Below are 18496 nucleotides of genomic sequence, written 5' to 3'. Positions count from 1 at the left end.
TAAGGATATAAAACAAAGCTAAAGCAGAAAAGAAAGAAAAGAAAGGCAAAAGAAGAAAAAAATGAAAGTATGACCTTCCAATGAACATTTTGAGACCTCAATAAAATATGATCAAATTGTCATTTCAAGCAATGGGCAAAGTTGGAGCTGGTTGCCCTTCTGGAAGGCTCTAATGGATGGACATGTTTATGCTGGCCTCAGGGAAAGCCCGCTATCTTTGGCAGCTTCTTGACTCTTGTGGACCACAAAACTGAACAGACCAAGCCACGGCACGCTTAGACATGATTCAGTCATAATCCTAAAGGTTAAGAAGTTCTACCTTCTCCAGAGTTGGTACACACACTAAGGCAGAGGACTTTTCGCGATAGGAACGTATCCTCAACTCACAAAGGGGCAGCTATGACAGGGACATACACTCTCTTTATTTGTTCACTCATTTACTGAGAAATTGGGCTCGATGCCAGGCTATAGGGATGAAGAGGGCTCGAGAGAACTCCTGTCTCCTGGGGATGACAAACAGGAAGTAAAATAATTATAATGCATTGAGACAAATCTTATGCTCTGGGAATGTAACAAGGGCAGTGGGAACCCAGAGAAGCAACCCCTCCCTGTCTGGGGCATCAATGGAAAGCCTTACATGGCAGGAGTCAGAGTGAATGGAGACTTAGGTTGGAGTCCCCCAGACAACAAAGTGGGGTGGTGGGTGGGGCAGCGACCATGTGAAAGGAAACAGAAGGGGAACAATTGGGAAGATCATGCAGCGTCTGGTAAGACTCGAGCAGGTGCTCAGATTTCTCTCCAAGGCAACTGGGAGCCCGTAAAAGATTTTATGCAAGGAAATAGTGGAATCAGGTTGGTGTTTTTGAAAGGTTACCATGAGGAAGTAGGGAGCTGAGGAGAGAGCCATTGGGAACAGACTCTTCGGGATCTGTGGAGAGAGGTGAGGGGGGAAGTGAGGGGCTAATGTGTTGCTAAGATCCACCGAATGTTACTAGGTAGAGTAGGGAATGGAGTTCCCTTGTAATTACTTCTAGAAATCAAACCTTGATGCACCTGGAGACTGAATTACGTGGATCGCAGGGTTTGAAAAGTTACAGCAAATGTCATTTGATCAGACTTGCTAGAAGAAACTGCCAAGCAAAGAGGTTACATACCTTCTCGTTTTTGCCTTAGTAGCTCCTTCCCTGCTGGTTCATGTTCACGGAGAATCTGAAAGAATGTTTTAGGAAACTGTCAGCGTTAGAGATGCTTTTCTCCATGGCTTTCTGCTCACATGCCCCGAAATGTCAGAGCTGAGCTGAGGGCTTCGGATCCCAGTGAGCACCATCGTGCCCTGTGGATGGCAGGTACTCTATAATGTGCACTGGTGTTCATGTTTTAGAGACCACTCTCTAGACCCAGCAGCCAAACCCTAGATCACCATATCTGGGTCTCTGCAAGTTCCTGCAGTTTGAGTCAGGTCAAGAAATACAAATAATTATGGTGTTCTTAACTTGTGCTCTCTGCCTCAGACTGAGTCATTCCAGTGACCTTTTAGACAAGCACTCAGCCTGTCCCCACCCCAATCTTTCTGCTGCATTAGCTGTTTAGATTGTGCATGCTTAGAAATCATTTTCTCCTCCTTTGGTCCTTTTTCTCCTGGATGGTTCTATTGCTGCTTCCTGTGGCAGGGGCTGTGAGAGCTAGCTCTAGAGTCGGACTGCCTGGGTACAGGGCTGGGTACAAACTATGTGACCTTCAGGAACTTCTCTCTGAGCCTCAGTTCTCTTTTCAGTAAAATAGAATAATATTAGTGGCCCCATAGAACGTTTATGAGAATTAAATGAACTGTCATGTGACACATAGTCTCTAATAAAGTTGAATTGTATCATATAGGATAATAGTTAAGAGCAAGGACTCTGCAGGCATTGAGTTCAAATCCTAGCTCTGCTATAAAATGGCTGTGTGACCTGGGGCAAGTTATTTAACCTCTCTGTGCTTCAGCACTCATCTATAATGTAGGGATAAAAATGGGCTACCTCACGAGGTTGTCAGAAAGATCAAATGATTAACAAATGTAAAGCACTGAGAATATTCTGGTAACATAGTAAGTGCTATTCTGGGACCAAGCATCACACTGTTCTAGGGGCACCATTCACATGGACCGCTTTGTCCACACACTGCCATTTACTTTGTCTCTATGAAGCTCTTCTCCTGGTATCATGCAACTTCTTTAAGAACTGACTTTGACTGGCTTTGCTATTAGGATCACTGCCAATTCTGCAGCTGGTAACCAGACCTTGACCTGACCTGGGCTTCCTAGCTCATCTCTGCTAGGATGTGCTTCTCAATGCAAACTCCCTTCGAGGTTCAGTAGAAGAGCCAGATATCCCCTACCCTTTGGGGTGTGTCCCTTACCACGAACTCCAAAAATACTTATGAACACCACCTGAGTCTGAGCTCGTTCTACCATCTGTGATGTCTACCATTAGTTTCTAGTTATCTCTCAACATAACGATGATAAAAATAATAATTCTCTTTTTAAGAATTTTATTTATTTATTTATTTGAGAGAAACAGTGCACAAGCAGGGGGTAGTGGCAGAGGGAGAGGGAGAAGCAGGCTCCCTGCTGAGCAGAGACCCCCGATGCAGGACTCGATCCCAGGACCCTGGGATCATGACCTGAGCCAAAGGCAGACGCTTAATCGACTGAGCCAACCAGGAGCCCCCAAAATAATAATTCTTGAGAGATATCCAATACCTCTGTGCCAGGCACTGTTAAGTACTTGATGTGTGCTTAGATATTTAATCCTCATGACTGTCTAAGACATAGACACTATTATTACCCACATTTCACTGATGAGAAAGCACAGTTGCAGAGAAGTTAAATGACTTGTCTAAGCTCACACAGCCTTTAAGGGCAGAACCAGGACTCAGACTCAGTTAGCCTGGCTCTAGAGTCTGCACTTGTCCATACAGGCAAGGAGTGATCTTATCAGGAGATACCCCAGGAAACTGGGTCTGTCTCAGGGCCCCAGTGTCTCTTACCCAGCACCCTTTCTCTTTCTCTGTTGCCTCCTCCTATCCCCTCCTTCCTTTCGATGACAGTTTTTACAGCCATAAGAATCTGTGGAGGGGCCGTGTACCTGACAGTTCATAAATGTTCCTGAAGAAACAAAGAGAGGAATGATGCATGATGATTGGAATTTTAGAAGCCCAGATGCTATTTTGTTTGCAGTGGGCTTATTTTAGCCATATTTAAATACACAGGAACCAAGAAGGAGCAAAGTCAATGCATAGGGCTTGTTCCTATCCAGCTTCCCCTGGAGCCTGCTTTGGCTCTGTGCCTAGGCAGAAGGAAAGGGTCTTCCGCTGCATTGCTGCATCCATCCTCCCTGGGGGCCGGGGGCAGGGAGTGGGGGAGCCACCAGGAAGGCTTCTCCATCCACTCTTCACCGCCTTTTGAACATGAGGCCATCTTTCGAGAAATGCTACTTTTTAGCTATTTTCTGCATCCTGATGGTGATTATCTGTCAGTGTCAGGGGACATCTCTGCAAAGTGCACTCCTGCAGCTCTATCACCTAGTGCCCCTGTTGTCCAGCAAGGATGCACATCTTCTTGTGAGAATAACCTATTTGTTTATTTTAAGCCCTGCAACCTTTGGGGAAAATGGAGGAAAAACACTGAAAGTGATCAAGTCTCTGATGAGTTCCCTAGTGGTGGTGGTGATGATGGTGAATACCCTTGGCCCTGCCAGATTTGAGAAGGTACAAAAAGAGGGGCTGCCAGGTCATGGGGCCTGGAGTTCAACAAGGCAAATGCTAGAGTCTTACCCAGCCCCAAATCCCAGCACCTCCTCTGCTTCGTAGTTGGAAAAGTCATTCACTCACTCTCAGGCTCAGTGTCTTACATTATGGAAGGTAATGTCCTGAGGCACACCAGAGGCTTGGACAGTTTCTGGCAGTGGTGTGTGTCCAGCCAGCGCGGGGCTCACCAGAGGCCATCCTTGCCCTTCTGAGTCCTCATGTGACCTCGGTTCAGGGACCTTTGTGACTCTGGCACTTGCCTTTTCTCTTAAACATTGGGTGCTGAGGAGAACTCACAGGGGAGCATAGGTCTTGCCAAATGAAGTATGTACTTCAGACAAGAAAACAGAAACTCCAGGGGGCCTCCCTCTACCTGTCCACGTAGAGGTACCCAGATGAGTAGCTGAGGACAATGGCCACCTCTGTCCAAAGGGGATTTCCTTATGGCCAAGTCTCAGCTGGAAGACCCAAGGTCACCAATTCCAGGAAATGCCCCACCTTTTGGACATGATGACTTTCAAATAATTGTGTATGGGGGGTGGAGAGGGGGCCTGAGGTGGGCATGGACAATCCATCAGGAATGAGAGGTGGCATTTTATGGGTAGAAAACATAATCCCAGGGAACAGGATGACAAGCAAGGTGGTCACGGAAGGCCCGTGGAGGTTGCCAGATCACTCCTCCTCACCAAGGCCCTGTCATTCACTCCTCTTTTTCTTGGAATCCCCAATTTACCATCTTTGCCTCCAGTTAGATAATTGTCTCAGCAAAGCTCTCGGCAGGATGTCTCCTCACAAAGGCGTACTAACCCAGGTTTATTTGTACTAGCACAGTGAAAGTAACTCCCCAAATACGAAGTTCTTGCTCTGTGCTAGTCACTGTGCGTACGTTCGTGTATGAGAACGTCTAACCCTCACGACAAACCAGTGAAGGAGATACTATTTATTCTCATAGTATGTAGAGGAGACAGGGTCAGGGAGATGAAGAAACTTGATGAAGAAATTTCCAAGGCTAACAGAGCCGGGCTTCAGACTCAGCCATGATGCTGAGGTTGAGGGTCCACAGCCTTGCCGCTCAAAGAGCCATCACTGGAGCAAGAACAAGGGCAGCCTGTCAGAAAGGCCACATCTAGGCCCCACCCCAGATTTCCTGAGTTGAAATCTGCATCTTAATACGGTGTGCAGATGGGTTAATGCACACACTGAAGTTTGAGAAGCTACATTACCACACTTTTAAAGCCCATCACCTATATTTGTGCGTGCATGCTCAGAGCTGCATCATTATTCAGAATAGTCTAGAAAGCAACCCAAGTGTCCATGAATGGATAATGGATAAACAAAACGTGGGATATATGTACAATGGATCATTATTCAGACTTAAGAAAGGAAGGAAATTCTCATGCCTATTACCACATAGGTAAATTTTTAGGACATTATGCTAAGTGAAATCAGTCATGTAAGGGCAAACACTGTATGATTCTACTTATATGAGGGACTTAAAGTAGTCGAAGTCATAAAGAGAAAGTAGAATAGAGGTTGCCAGGAGTTGAGGGAAGGGAGAAATGAGAAGTTGTTGTTCAATAGGTATTGATTTTCAGGAATTTTTTTAAAGATTTTATTTATTTATTTGTGAGAGAGAGACAGCGACAGGGATAGTGAGAGAGGGCACAAGCAGGGAGGAGAGGGAGAAGCAGGCTCACCGCTGAGCAGGGAGCCTGATGTGGGGCTCGATCCCAGGACCCTGGGATCATGACCTGAGCCAAAGGCAGACGCTAAACCAACTGAGCCACCCAGGCGCCCCTGATTTTCAGTTTTGCAAGGTGAGAAAGTTCTGCAGATGGGTTGTACGGTAATGTGGATCTATTTAAGACTACTGAACTCTATACTTAAAAATGGTTAAGATGGTAAATTGTGTGCATGTTTACCACAGTTTTTAAAAGCTCATTACCACATGTTGCATTTAAAACGGTAGAAGGTCAGCCTTGGGAACTGAGCAGCAGCTTAGGGCAGGATAAGCTGATGAGGCAGGTTCAAGTTCATCTCTCTAATGAGGGGGTCTTCCGTCTTTGGGTTGTATGAAGATAGTGTATCTCAAAGGCAGATCTAGAGAGGAAAAGTGGGGCCCTTTGGGGTTGTGGTGGGAGTTTCCAGGAAGATGGAGTCTGAACTCCACCAGCAGCTTTGGGAAGTCACTGGTTTATCCCTGGACCAGCCTCTGCCCCAGGCAGATGGAAGGGCTTTGTAAGGGCCACCACAGGGAGGACCACACCAGCATAGCGGGGGCACAGTTGCAGCCATGTCTGGAACAGAGGTGCAGCCGACCCCACCGCTGAGATCATCTCATGCTCAGGCTTTCACCCCACAGGCCTGAGTAACTAGAGCTCTACACCGACCCTGTGGATTCACAGGAAGTGTGTTTCTCTCCTATGTATCTGAGCAAGCTGCCACATATGGTCACACAAGGTGAAGCCCACACTGGAGTTTGGGAGAAGAGACACACGGTATATAGCTCCCAAGTCATGAGAGAAATAATGAAAAAGACAAAGAAAACCGAGGTCAAATGAAAGATACGAAAACAGAAAAGAGGAAGGAAGTGCATGAAGTCATAAAAGAAAATCCTGAAAGTAAGATCAAGCTTCTTATATATGACATTAAATGTGAATACATTTATGCTCCCCTAATCAAAGTCAGATTTACTCAGGTTTGGTTTAAAAGAAAAAAAAAACTTCAAGCACATGTTGTTTATAAGAAAACCATTAACACAAAGTGCTACATTAAAGCCTAAACAAAAAACAACGAACAAAGATCAGGCAAACACAAATATAAAAACAGGATTGGAGGCGTCTGTGTGGCTCAGTCCATTGAGCGTCGGACTCTTGGTCTCTGCTCAGGTCATGATCTCAGGGTCATGAGATCGAGCCCCGAGTCGGGACTGAGTGCAGTGTCTGCTTGAGATTCTCTCTCCCTCTCCCTTTGTCCCTCCCCCTGCTCGCGCTCTAAATAAGTAAGTAAATAAATAAATATCTTACAAAAAAAACCAGGATTGATCCTTGGAATAGATGACAAAGAATTGAAATTAAAAAGTACAAAGCAGAGCAAAAAGTGACATTCTATAATGCCAAAAAGTACCAGTAAAGCACTAATAATAGTGACAGAATAAAATAGCACTTAAGATATCTTTTTTAAAAATTGGTAGCAAAAGATGCCATTACAGTGGGACAAATAAATAATAATAGCAAAAAACTTGTGTGCCAGGCACTATTCTAAGGCGTCTCACAAATATTAACTGATCTAATTCTCCTAGCAATCAGGAAATCAGTACTATTATCATCATTCTGCAAATGAAGAAACGGAGACACAGGATTCCATCAGTTTCCCAAGATTTCATAACCAGGAACATGCCCTGTCTCTGGTGCCTGGGGCGGCCCCAGGAAAGAATAAGTAATAATTCTTATAAGGAGTAAGGGAGTATTTATCACCCTCTTTCGTTAAGCTAATCTCCTATGAACTTCCCAAAGCCAAAACAAAACCATCTTATAATCTGTCAGCAAAAAGTTTAAATGACATCTATAGCACCTTGAACTTTATCAGTCTGTGATTGTGACACACACACACACACACACACACCTTCTGAAATGTGTTCTAGTCTGATGCTCAAGTTTACTTATTTTTATTTATTTACTTATTTATTTGACAGAGAGACAGCGAGAAAGGGAACACAAGCAGGGGGGAGTGGGAGAGGGAGAAGCCAACTCTCTGCTGAGCAGGGAGCAGGCTCGATCCCGGGACTCTGGGATCATGACCCGAGCCAAAGGCAGACGCTTAACCACTGAGCCACCCAGGCGCTCCCTGAAGCTCAAGTTTAAATGAATCCTTTGAGAACGCGCGTCCTGCCCAGTCCTCACAATCTGCCTTTTAGTCATTATTGTCAGCTTCAGAGTGGAGTTTCAGACTTAAAGGTGGCCATTTAGTTAAGGAGGGAGGCTGGGGGATGTTCCCTTGACCACCACTGATGTCAGAGTATGCTAAGTGGTAGCCCGGTAGACACACTGATATCCATATATGTTCACCCCCTCCCCCACATTTGCAACATTTTCTCAAAGGCCCTAAAAAAATTTTTTAAAGCAATTTCTGTCTGTGACATTCCCAGGAAATCAGAAAAATTTGACAAGGAAAAATATAGCAGACATGGGTGTACTCACCAAGGGATGAACAATAGACTCTAAATTCAAGTTCAATGTAGCTTGGGAAAAATAAATCACAATAATGAAGCACAGTGTGGTTCTCGTTGGGGATTTCATTTCTTTAGGATTGAGTTGCTTTGCCTGAAATGTAAATATGATAGTTTAGAGATAGAATCTGTTTATCAAACATAGAGAGAACTAGCAAACCTCGTTTCGAAGGTCACACGACAAAAAGAGGAGAACGGAAGGAGCATGAAGGTATCCACTATAGAGAACGGTCTCTGCTCCAGACCTGGGGCTGAGTAAAGGATCAGGTCGGGAAGGATGGGGGTTGGGGACGGCCCTGAACGGAGGACAAAGGTAGCAGATGTTTGGGTACCTTTCCTATATACTTAGAGAAGTAGAGAGGGAACGAAAGAGAAAGGAGAAAGAGGGGAGGGGGCAGAGCAGGAAAAAGAGAAAGACCACTGAGCAAGAAATACTTCAAACATCGTGATGCAGTACACATAATAAATAAACAGAAGGATTCAGAGGACAATACTTACCTTTGCTACATACGTCACATTCTGATTTTTTCAATTCGATCCTATCCTATCTTACCCTATTTTTGTTTCGAATTCTGGTAACAACCCATTAAAATTGACTTTATGATGCATATTAATGGGCTATGACTCATTAGTATGAAAAATCCTGGACTTAGTCATAAAAATATGTTGTATTTTATAGTCTTTTATAGTAACAGAGTGCATAACATGGAATATTCATATAATGTGTCCCATCTTATGCACTGATTTTTGATAGCTACCTCTTTATAATGCTGGGTGATTAAGATGAAGTTTTTTGGTGACTCGATTAATCATTGCTGCATTTAAAAAGTCGAGTATCAGATTGCATCATTCCAACCCACTTGGGTCTGGGGACCCAGACAAACCACTTCATACAGATTCCTTTCCTCACTGACTTTTTTACGGCCGTGAGTTTTTGTGAAAAGAGTAGTAGATCAAGAGGCAGAAGATACAGATTAAGATCCAAGATCACCATAAGCTGTGTATCCTTGGGTAAGTCACGTATCTTCACTGAGCCCGATATTCCCCATCTGAGAAACGGGGATAGTTACACCTCTTCTTATTTTCTCACAGACTTTCCTAAAGCTCAGATGATTAAAAACCATGAAGAGCCACAGGGGTGCAAGCTGCAGTGTTTCATGCTGGTTGTTAGTGGAATTCAGAGGGCAGCCATCAGGAAGGGCAGGCCTCGGCCCAGGCGTTGCAGCGAATGCCAGGGGACCGTGGCCAGGATAACACACAGACGGTAGCCAAGACTTACATGCCAGGGAGAATTGTGTTCCAATCACCAGCTGCTGGCTGCCTTCTTTTTCTCTTCCCCAGTGGAAAAAAGGGAAGCATAAGGCCCTGGAAAACTGACCCAATTTGCAGATCTGGCAATCAAAATACATTTTTAAAATTCTGCAACTCAATGGCTTTTGGAAAATGCTTTGCAATTTGGGTTACGAGAATAGATATCCCAACCAGATGCATCTGCCGTAGGGCAATCGTAGCAACCGATTCTTTGTTCAAAGGGAACAGGCTTTTGCGGATATTGAGCAGACTGAGCCTGGTGATAACAAGTGCTCTTGGGATGAATTGGGTACTTAGGAGAGAATTTAACCTTTTCAGACCCCACCTTAGTGCACTCGACTAGCTGCTTCCAGATAGAGGCAGTTAATCTAGGGGATGAGATGTAGTAACTGAATGGTTAATGAGCCTCCCTTGACCTGTGACAGCCAGGGAGGGACCCAGGTGTTAGAGGGACTAGAGCTAACTCTATATCCTTTCCACCATTTCCCAGTGGTGGCCTTGGGGTCAGAATTAGCAAGAATTATAATGTCCCCAAATGGCCACGTCTGGTCCTTTTGGTATCTAGGCCAATGGCCAATACTGCCCACTGTCTCCATCTTCCTGCAGCTTCCCTAGGGACAGTTCTTGATGAAATTAACACTCTTCTCTCTGTTGACCTGCTTAGTGACAACAAACTCACAAGTCAATAGAGATGTAGCAGGAACCCCACTGTGGGGAAGGGAATGTTCTCTGGATGCAGGAGAATGAGAACAGGGACCCAGTCATTGCTTCCACAGTAAGGGTAAGGGTGGGTTCTCCACTTGAAAGAAGAATGCTACCATGTTGATGGAAAGGTAATATTAAAAATATTTGACAACCAGTTTGTTTTGTCATACCTTTGGCCTGGCCAATCAGAACAGTGATACCAGCTGAGATCAGTGCAGCTTTTGGGGTTCCTACATTTTGGGAGATACCTGAAGACAAACTGCCTTTACCTATATCAGTAATCTTTCATTAACCCTCAGCTCCCAGCTATTCTCATCCATGAGGAGCCAATGGAGGCTGTTTAACTTGGCTAATGGTGAAAAAAAAAATCCAAATTCACCCAATTAAAGGCAGGGAGTAGAACCCCAGATTCAAGGCAATATATCTTCAGGAGGGTCCCTTTAATTGTAAATCCCCTCAAAGTTCATATTCACTCTGCATTCCTGGATTAAATGGCAGACAACTGCCAAGAAACACAGAGACAAACAGGCAGAGAAGAAAGAAAATTATCTGATGTCGTTCTCAATTTCTTTCTCTTTTTAAATTTTAAATCGTAGATATTCTCTACTAAAACTCACCAGCATGAATGAGCCAGCTGTGTCTTAGAAAAAGCTGGGAAATATGATCTCATGCACAGTACAAACCCCGGGGTGATGAGCAACTTCCGGATCTTCTCTGGCTCTATTTTCCTGTCTGTGAAGTTAGAAGACAGGGAGAGGGAAATCAAGCGTCCTGACATCATATGCCAGGAATAAGTCCTCAGGATTCCCAGCAGCACGGCATTTGCAGGGTGGGGGTCTGGCTTCCTTGAAGCAGTCTTATAATGATATTCTCTTGCAGAGTGATTATGCGTCAGGACCGCCATTGTGAACCTGGCCTGAAACAGACCAGGGAACTGTTCTCCTGGATCTTAGGTACCACCAGTGCTCCAAATCAACTGCTCTCCTGGAAACCCTCCATCAGGCCTGACCTGCCCAGACTTTATTGGCAAGGTGAGGGGCGGGGCGGGGGGGGGGGGCTTCGCGGTGAAGAGGAGCAAATAAGCTCGCATGCCTTTGCAAGGTTAGAAGCGTATTCACAAAATGGCCACGACTGTGAGGTCTGGTGCCCCAACGTTATCATCAAGTTGTGATTTCCAGCTCCATCTAAGTAGGGCAATTGTGGGATTCATTCTGGAAATGATTTATTTCCTAAGCTCTACACAGCTCTGCCTTTTCATGCCCTCTGGTATCCTTAGCCCCTCTCCCCTAGGCTAGACTCTTAGCCTAGATACTTTCCTGGCTCCTCTTGGGGAGGAGGAAGGCGAGGTGACAATGTGAACCCACACTTGCTCAGTCTCTGAGCTGGTCCCTCCTCCTGCCTCCTGCTCAGGGCTCTGCTCCCTACTTTAGCTTAGCACGCAGTCCCTCCCCTTAGCACTGCCTAAAGAAAAAAGTCCCCTTGGGGTATTTGTGCATCATCTCCTCCCGGGGTTCTTATCCCTGGCTGCACACCAGAACCATCACCTGGGGAGTTTCTTATTTTTCTTTTTCCATTTGCTTGTTTGTTGTTTTAAAATCACCCTAGACCAATTAAATTAGAACTTCTGGGGGATGGGAGCCAAAATTCTATATCCACCCAAGCTGTTTCTGATGCATAGGGAAGTCTGAGGTCTGCAGACCTGTATTTTCAGCAATCTATTGCTCCTTCCACATTCCCCTGCACTCTAGTACCTTCCATCACCAGCCTGTAGCTCTTTCTACTAAAGAAACCATGTAGAAACAGAAGCTTGAGGGGATGCATTTAGGAAGCAATCAGTCAGCGGTGAATAAATGAATGGATTAATGGAAGTGTGGGCTCCGAGGTGATGTTTGTTTGTTTGCTTTGAGAGAGAGAGAGAGCACGCACCCGCGGGAGTGGGGACGGCAGAGGGAGGAAAAAAAGAGTATCTTAAGCAGGCTCCATGCTCAGCATGGAGCCCAACGTGGGGCTCGATCTCAGGACCCTGAGATCATGACCTGAGCCAAAATCAAGATGCTTAAGAGACTGAGCCACCCAGACACCCGCTACTCAATAGTTTCTGATAAAATCCAATAGCAGAGGCTGTTACTTGAGATTGTATTTCATGTCTCAAATATGTCGCACACTTAGGAGCTGACAAATACAGTGTTTTCTACAGCCCCAAAATTGTGCTCTGCCATCACAAATTGAAATGAGTCATGGTCCTTGCCCCCAAGAAGCTCTCAGTCTCATTGGGAAGGCACCAAACATAGACTGAAAAACATCAACGTAAAAACCACTATGGATTGAATGTCTACTGTATACCAGGCACGGTGCTAAGTACAGTAAATAGGTTAGCTCACTTAGTCTGCCTCTCACAATGGCCCTGTGACGTAGGTATTTTTATCCTAATTCATAGATGAGAAAACGAAGGCCCAGAGAGGTTGCGGAATTCCCCCAGGACACATAGCTAGTAAGGAACAGAGCCAGATTCACCCCCAAGTGGGCCTGTCTCCCAAGTGAGCCGCAGTGTGCAGGTGATAAGCATGCCTGGAGCTGAGGATGGGGGGAAAGTGGGGTGAGTTTGGGAGTGACCAGGGTCCGTGGCCAGACTCTAAAGGATGAGCGATGCTTTCATGTGTAATGGTGAAAGAAAAGAGAACCTCAGGAGAAGGAGAACAGCATCAGCAGAGGGAACAAAGGAGCCAAAAGGGTGAGGTTTAGCAGTCCCTTGTGCCCCTCGTGGGAGTTCCCTTGAGCAGCTTGCCCAACCACCATGACATAGGCTCCGCCATGGTCCCCAGGAGGGCATTGTTCTCCCGAACAATGACTGGCCCCAAAGAAGGCAGAGCTATTTTTGCTGTGACTTGGAAAGAGAATGTGGTGGCATTAGGGCTCAAGTGATTCCCTCCTTCCTGTAGTAGACTGGAGTGGAAGGAGCATCAGCTTTGAAGCGAAATGGGCTTGGGTTCTGATTCAAGCTTCACCACTAACCATGGCGAGACACTTCGCCCCAACGAGCCTCTGTCTGCTGATAGGAATGACAAGGATGACAGCACCCGCCCTGTAGCATTGCTATAGACGTTGGAGATCATGCCCACGAAGCACAAAAGGGCCCGGTCATCATTGTAATTTGTTGTGGACCGAGTTGTGTCCCTCCAAAAGTGATACCCTCAGTACCTCAGAATGTGATCTTATTTGAAGATAGGTCTTTAAAAAGGTAATTAAGTTAAAATGGGGTCATTACAGGGGGCCCTCATCCCGTACGACCAGTGGCCTTATAAGAAGAGGAGACTAGGACACGGACAGACACAGAGGAAGGACCATGGGAAGATCCCAGAGGAAGATGACAATCTACCAGCCCAGGAGAGAGGCCTCTGAAGAAATCACCCCTGCTGATGTATTGATCTCCAATTCTAACCTCCAGGACTGTGAGAGAATAGATTTCTGTTGTTTATACCACCCAGTCTGTGGGACTTTGTTATGGCAGCCCTGGAAAACTAATTAGAATTCAATAAAAATGATACCCCCTCTATTTTTTATTTAGAAAGGGTGAGTATGACCCTCTTGTCTACTGCTCAACATCTATTGAGTGCTTATTCTGAGTATGCCTTTATGAAAACTGAATTATTGGTGTATCCGAACAGAGCATAAACACACACTGTCTGAATTGGAAAACAAATGAGAATTCATCTCTAGTTCCAGCACTGCCCCACTCCCCACACCCACTAGTTTTTCAGATGAGAAAACTGAGGCCTAGCAAGGGCTGTCAGCCTCAAAGTCAGGACCCAGGAGGCCAACTGAGCATTCTTAAAATTCTAGATAATAATGATGTCCTCCAGTCAGGCAAGCCATTTCTGATAAGATTGTGGATAGTAATTGTCATCAAAGATGATGATGACAAGTATAGATTCCTGTAATTTATGAGGTGCTCACTCTGTTCCAGGCATGACGCTAAACTCTCTCCAAGGATTATGTCATGTAACCCCCTCGATGATCCTGTGGGACCACTCAATTCTCTCCACTTTTCAGTGGCAGAAGTGGAAAGCTAAAAGGAGGAGCAACTCACCAAGACCACACAGCCGACAGGCAGGAGTGGCAAAATTATAAGCTAAGCAGTCTATTCCACTAGGGGTACCCTTTGGGTTACAAGGCCTTCCTGGTGGGATAGCAACATGAATAAATGGAAAACTTTCTCTATATGGACACTGGATTAGGCAACTGGAACTATGAGTTCTAGCCTCACTCTGCCACTAACCAGTTGTGTGATCTGGGGCAAGTCCCTTTATCTTTCCGGGTCTCAACTGTGTTACCAGCAAAGGTAGAGAATTGACTGCACTCAGTATGGGAGCTGGCCTCGGAAGTCCCATTACCATTCAAAGAGTCTAAAATTTCTCACGTTTATTTCAAAGGCAAGGTAACCTCACTTAGACTTCTGTGCCTAACCATAACTCTCTTTTGTATTTATCCCACCCACCTCTGACTTACGACACGGTTCAGGCCTTCATTGCCCCTCACGTGCACCGTTGCAATGGCTTCCATTCTTTCCCTCCTGCCCCATGGTCTACATGGATGCAGGATTAATCTTCCAGAAGCACCCTTCTAACATGCTATTCCCTGTTCAGCTCCCCATTGCTTTTAGAATAGAAGCAATTGCTTTCATTGATACTCAAGGCCTTCCATGACCTGGATTTTATATTCCAGAGCAAGCATATGTAATAAGGATCGACCAGATTTTCACCACCGAAGGGGGTTGATTTTTCATAATTGAAAATAGGGCAAGGGATTTTCCAGTGTTCATGCAAAAGTAAAAATGCAAAAACTAATCTTTGAGAATTAATCCTGGAAGTGGGGAGGGGCAGTTATTATTGTCAAGCTATTCTTCAGTGTTTGGCAAAACCAAAATAATCCTGCCATTTACTTGGTTTGGTAATCTCCATCTTTCCCTGCCCCTGGGACTCAGGAAAATCACCGCATATTCAAATTCTATCCGTCCTTCAATGACAAGGCAAAATACAGCCTCCTGGCTGGAGGTTCCTTGTTCTGTTCAGCTATAAATAGTCTCTACTTCCTCCGAACACCTGCTCTTAATCTAGGCCCTTAACCTTCCTCCTTGTATTGTATTTATTGTTCTAAGTACATCATGGAGCAATTCTATTCATTCCCTTACTCATGTATCCATTTCTCCATTGATTCGCTGCATGTTTATTAAGCTCTGCTAAGTGCCAGGCACTCAGCTGCGTGCAGAGGAAGCAACAGAAAACGAGAGAATGATCCCCATCTCCATGGAGCTTAGAGTCTAATGGGAGAGATAAGCAATTGAAGAATCAGTGACACAATTCATTGTTTCACTATGACCATGAAAGTGTGACCAAGGAGAGTAATCAGAACAGTAATCCGTGGCTGAGCACTTACTATGTGCCAGGCACCAAGCTGAGCATTGACTGTATTAAATCTTTTAACGCTCACAGCAATTCCAGTGCAAGGGGTTTAGTATGATAGCTAATGAACAGTATGACATGAAATGAACTGAGCCACAGAATGGTTAAATATTTTGCTCCAAATCACACAGGTAGTAAGTGGCAGAGCCAGAATGTGAACCAGAGAAATGTAACTGCAGAGCCCCTTTTAACCATTGTGCTGAACTGTCTAATAAAGCCTATCAAGAGAGGGACATGACCTAGTCCTGGGGATCTGTGGACAGTATCCTGGAGGAAGTATTTAATGGGGCTGAAATCTGAAGTGTGAGTTGGAATTAGCTGAAAACAAAAGAGAGGTCAGATGGAGAGGAGGGTGAGGGTTCCAGACAGAAGGAAGATCTTGTGCAAAGGCCCTGAGGTAGAAAAAAATGCATGGCACATTCAATGAGCTGCAAATGGACTGGAGTGGCTGGAATGCCAAAAGGAAGCAGGGGATGGATATGGGAGGGCTACTGAGGTGAGCAGAAGCCAGGGCAGGCACAGTAATTGCAACCACAGGAGTAGTAAGATTGATTAGGAAGCCAGCAGAGAGAGCAGAGTGACAGCCTAGGACTGAGGCCCACAGAATTCCAACAACCAGAGGTCCTGTCAAAGAAGATGATTGAGCCAAGACGTTTGGGAGTGAAAGACCAGAAAGGCAGGAAGGAACAGGGCTAGTAGAGAGTCTGGAACCAGGGAAGGTCAGGTTTCAAGAAGCAGAACGTGGTCAATTATGTCCAGCGGTGCTGAAAGGACCATACGAAGGGGGCTGAGATTGCCCATTGGATTTGGACACATGATGTGTTCTCAGCAAGGGGACTCTCCTTGGAGTGAGTGGGGAGGAAATCACATTGCACTGCACTGGGCAGTTGTCCAGTGAGTGGGAGATGAGAGCATGGAGACAGTGAGTGTATAGAACTTAAGAAATTTGGTTGCAAGGTGGAAGAGAGAGTGGAGATTCTTCCCAAATGTAACCTGCTGTGCTTTCCCGTCACACTCAGTAGTGATGTTATGTGTGTGACTTTCTTTTTAAGAAAGAAGCTAATTGTGTTGCATGAGAGGACTCTCAAGGGAAACCATGCCTCCTACTAAAGCTTGGCCTGTGACTGGCTAAGTAAGACAAGCTACTGTCCCCTTTCAAAGAAGCCACTGGCGTGTCTCCCTATTCCCTGCTTTGCACGTTCTGGGTACAGACTACATGTTCACGTAGCTATTCTTTTAAACATGTACTTCTGATCAAAATAGTAGGCAAGAGACTGAAATTAGATATAAACATGCATCATTCTACGACTGGAGAATAATTCAAAGCAGATTCCTTTTGATGGTAGATACTAAATGGTAATACCAGATTTCAGGAGGGCTCCTATTGCAAATCTTTCTGGGATTATTACTCTTCGCTCATCTCCGTGAGGCACAGGGTGCCATCGGTAACCTCCCTCCCGAATTGTAGAACTACAGATTAAAAATCCTCAGGTATAACTTTAAGAGCCTGCCCTCATAGGGGCACCTGGGTGGCTCAGTTGGTTAGGCGACTGCCTTCAGCTCAGGTCATGATCCTGGAGTCCCAGGATCGAGTCCCACATCGGGCTCCCTGCTCAGCAGGGAGTCTGCTTCTCCCTCTGACCCTCCCCCCTCTCATGTGCTCTCTCTCTCTCTCTCATTCTCTCTCTCAAATAAATAAATAAAAATCTTTAAAAAAAAAAAAAAAAAAGAGCCTGCCCTCATAGATCTGTATTTTCAACTGCAGAGGTGATAAGACTTATCTTTGCTGACATTATTTAATTAGATGATTCATCCCTCGCACATGCAGAACGATAAGCTAAATATTTATTTAACACGAACACGAACCACAATGCCAATTAAAGGACTGCCTTGAAAATTTTTTTTTCTATTTAATTTTCCCTTGCCTTGAACTAAGGTCCTGCAACAACATTGTGTCAGGGTGGCTCAGAACTCTCAGATTACAGAGGAACATTTGTTTGTACACAATGGGGTCAAGTTTTCCAAAACACACTGCACATGTGTGCAGCGTTGATAACCTTTTATACTTCTTCCCTTGTTGTAAATCCCTGGAGGGCTTTAACCTTTAAGCAAGAGATTGCCATCTTTATGAAAACATGAAGTTCCTAACTCGGCCCTTATCTCATCTATCTTGCTACTTTCATTTACCATGTGGAGGGGTTTCCCTAAGCCCCGGCAAAACAATGCCAGGGGTGCATTCCAGTTTCGAGGGAGGGTAGCCCTGTGGTTGGCTGTTGTGCTGGATAGAGCATCAGAGGGCTTGGGAATGGGTGCAAGCCTTACAGTTCTGTGGTTCTACCCTCCAGCAAGTGAGAGGCAAAAGAATACTGGAGTATTAACCATAATAATAATGGACCAATTGGAAGAGTCTCTGGTCACTATGCAGAGGCCTGGAGGCTGTCATTCTGGATAGTGAGGGCGTCTGCGGGAGGGTCTGCGGGCCGGGTGGCTGAGGTGGAGGTGGGCGGGGGCCACGCTGGGCATTCCAGGGGCTCAAGGCAGCAATTTACAACATGTTTTAAAATATTCCAACATTTTAAGAATTGGCAGGGCCACCTTAGCCCTCTGTGTCTCCTGCTTTCAGGAGCCCTTACCTCCTCCATCTCCTAAGACAAGGCATTGCTATCCTTGGCCAGTGACTTCATTTCTCTGAAATTTTCATTCCCCGCTCCAGGGATTGTTAGACTTCAAGAATAAGGTGTGCGTGCGACTCAAAATGAAAAACTATTTTTTTCCCAAAAATACATATCCTGAGAAGTCATGAACATTCCAAGATTTCTTTAATCTGAACAGTCTGATATTCGTCAATGCTATTCTTCAAGAGTCCTTCTCCTCCCTGGGTTCTTGGTTTCTGAAGTCACTTAGTGCCTCTTCCTTTGTGGCGCCCTACCCCCTTCCTCCTGGGTCTCTTATCACTCCAATTTTTGCTCCTTTCCCTCCTCCTCCCATGGTTTCTCATCCACAACAG

General features: G+C 45.3%; 1 protein-coding gene across 9 annotated transcripts in view; it reads right to left on the bottom strand.

Moving 5' to 3' along the window:
- The window catches only part of ADGRF5 (adhesion G protein-coupled receptor F5), a 101712-nt gene that overhangs the window by 45562 nt on the left and 37654 nt on the right, over nt 1-18496 (bottom strand). For 7 of the 9 annotated variants that reach the window (XM_078055268.1, XM_078055267.1, XM_036111985.2 and 4 more), the window contains 2 exons: nt 7986-8108; nt 1155-1209 (listed from right to left, as the gene is read on the bottom strand). In XM_078055268.1, the coding sequence (XP_077911394.1) occupies nt 1155-1209; nt 7986-8084 (154 nt within the window). In that variant the 5' untranslated portion in view covers nt 8085-8108. Of the gene's footprint in view, nt 1-1154; nt 1210-7985; nt 8109-10647; nt 10763-18496 lie in introns of those variants that run through there. The other 2 variants (XM_078055266.1, XM_036111924.2) reach the window with 1 other exon arrangement.

The sequence above is a fragment of the Halichoerus grypus genome, chromosome 9 (genome assembly GCF_964656455.1).
Source record: "Halichoerus grypus chromosome 9, mHalGry1.hap1.1, whole genome shotgun sequence".
Lineage (NCBI taxonomy): Eukaryota > Metazoa > Chordata > Mammalia > Carnivora > Phocidae > Halichoerus > Halichoerus grypus.
The sequence above is the reverse complement of the archived record's forward strand: the minus strand, read 5'-3'. Positions and strand labels throughout refer to the sequence as shown.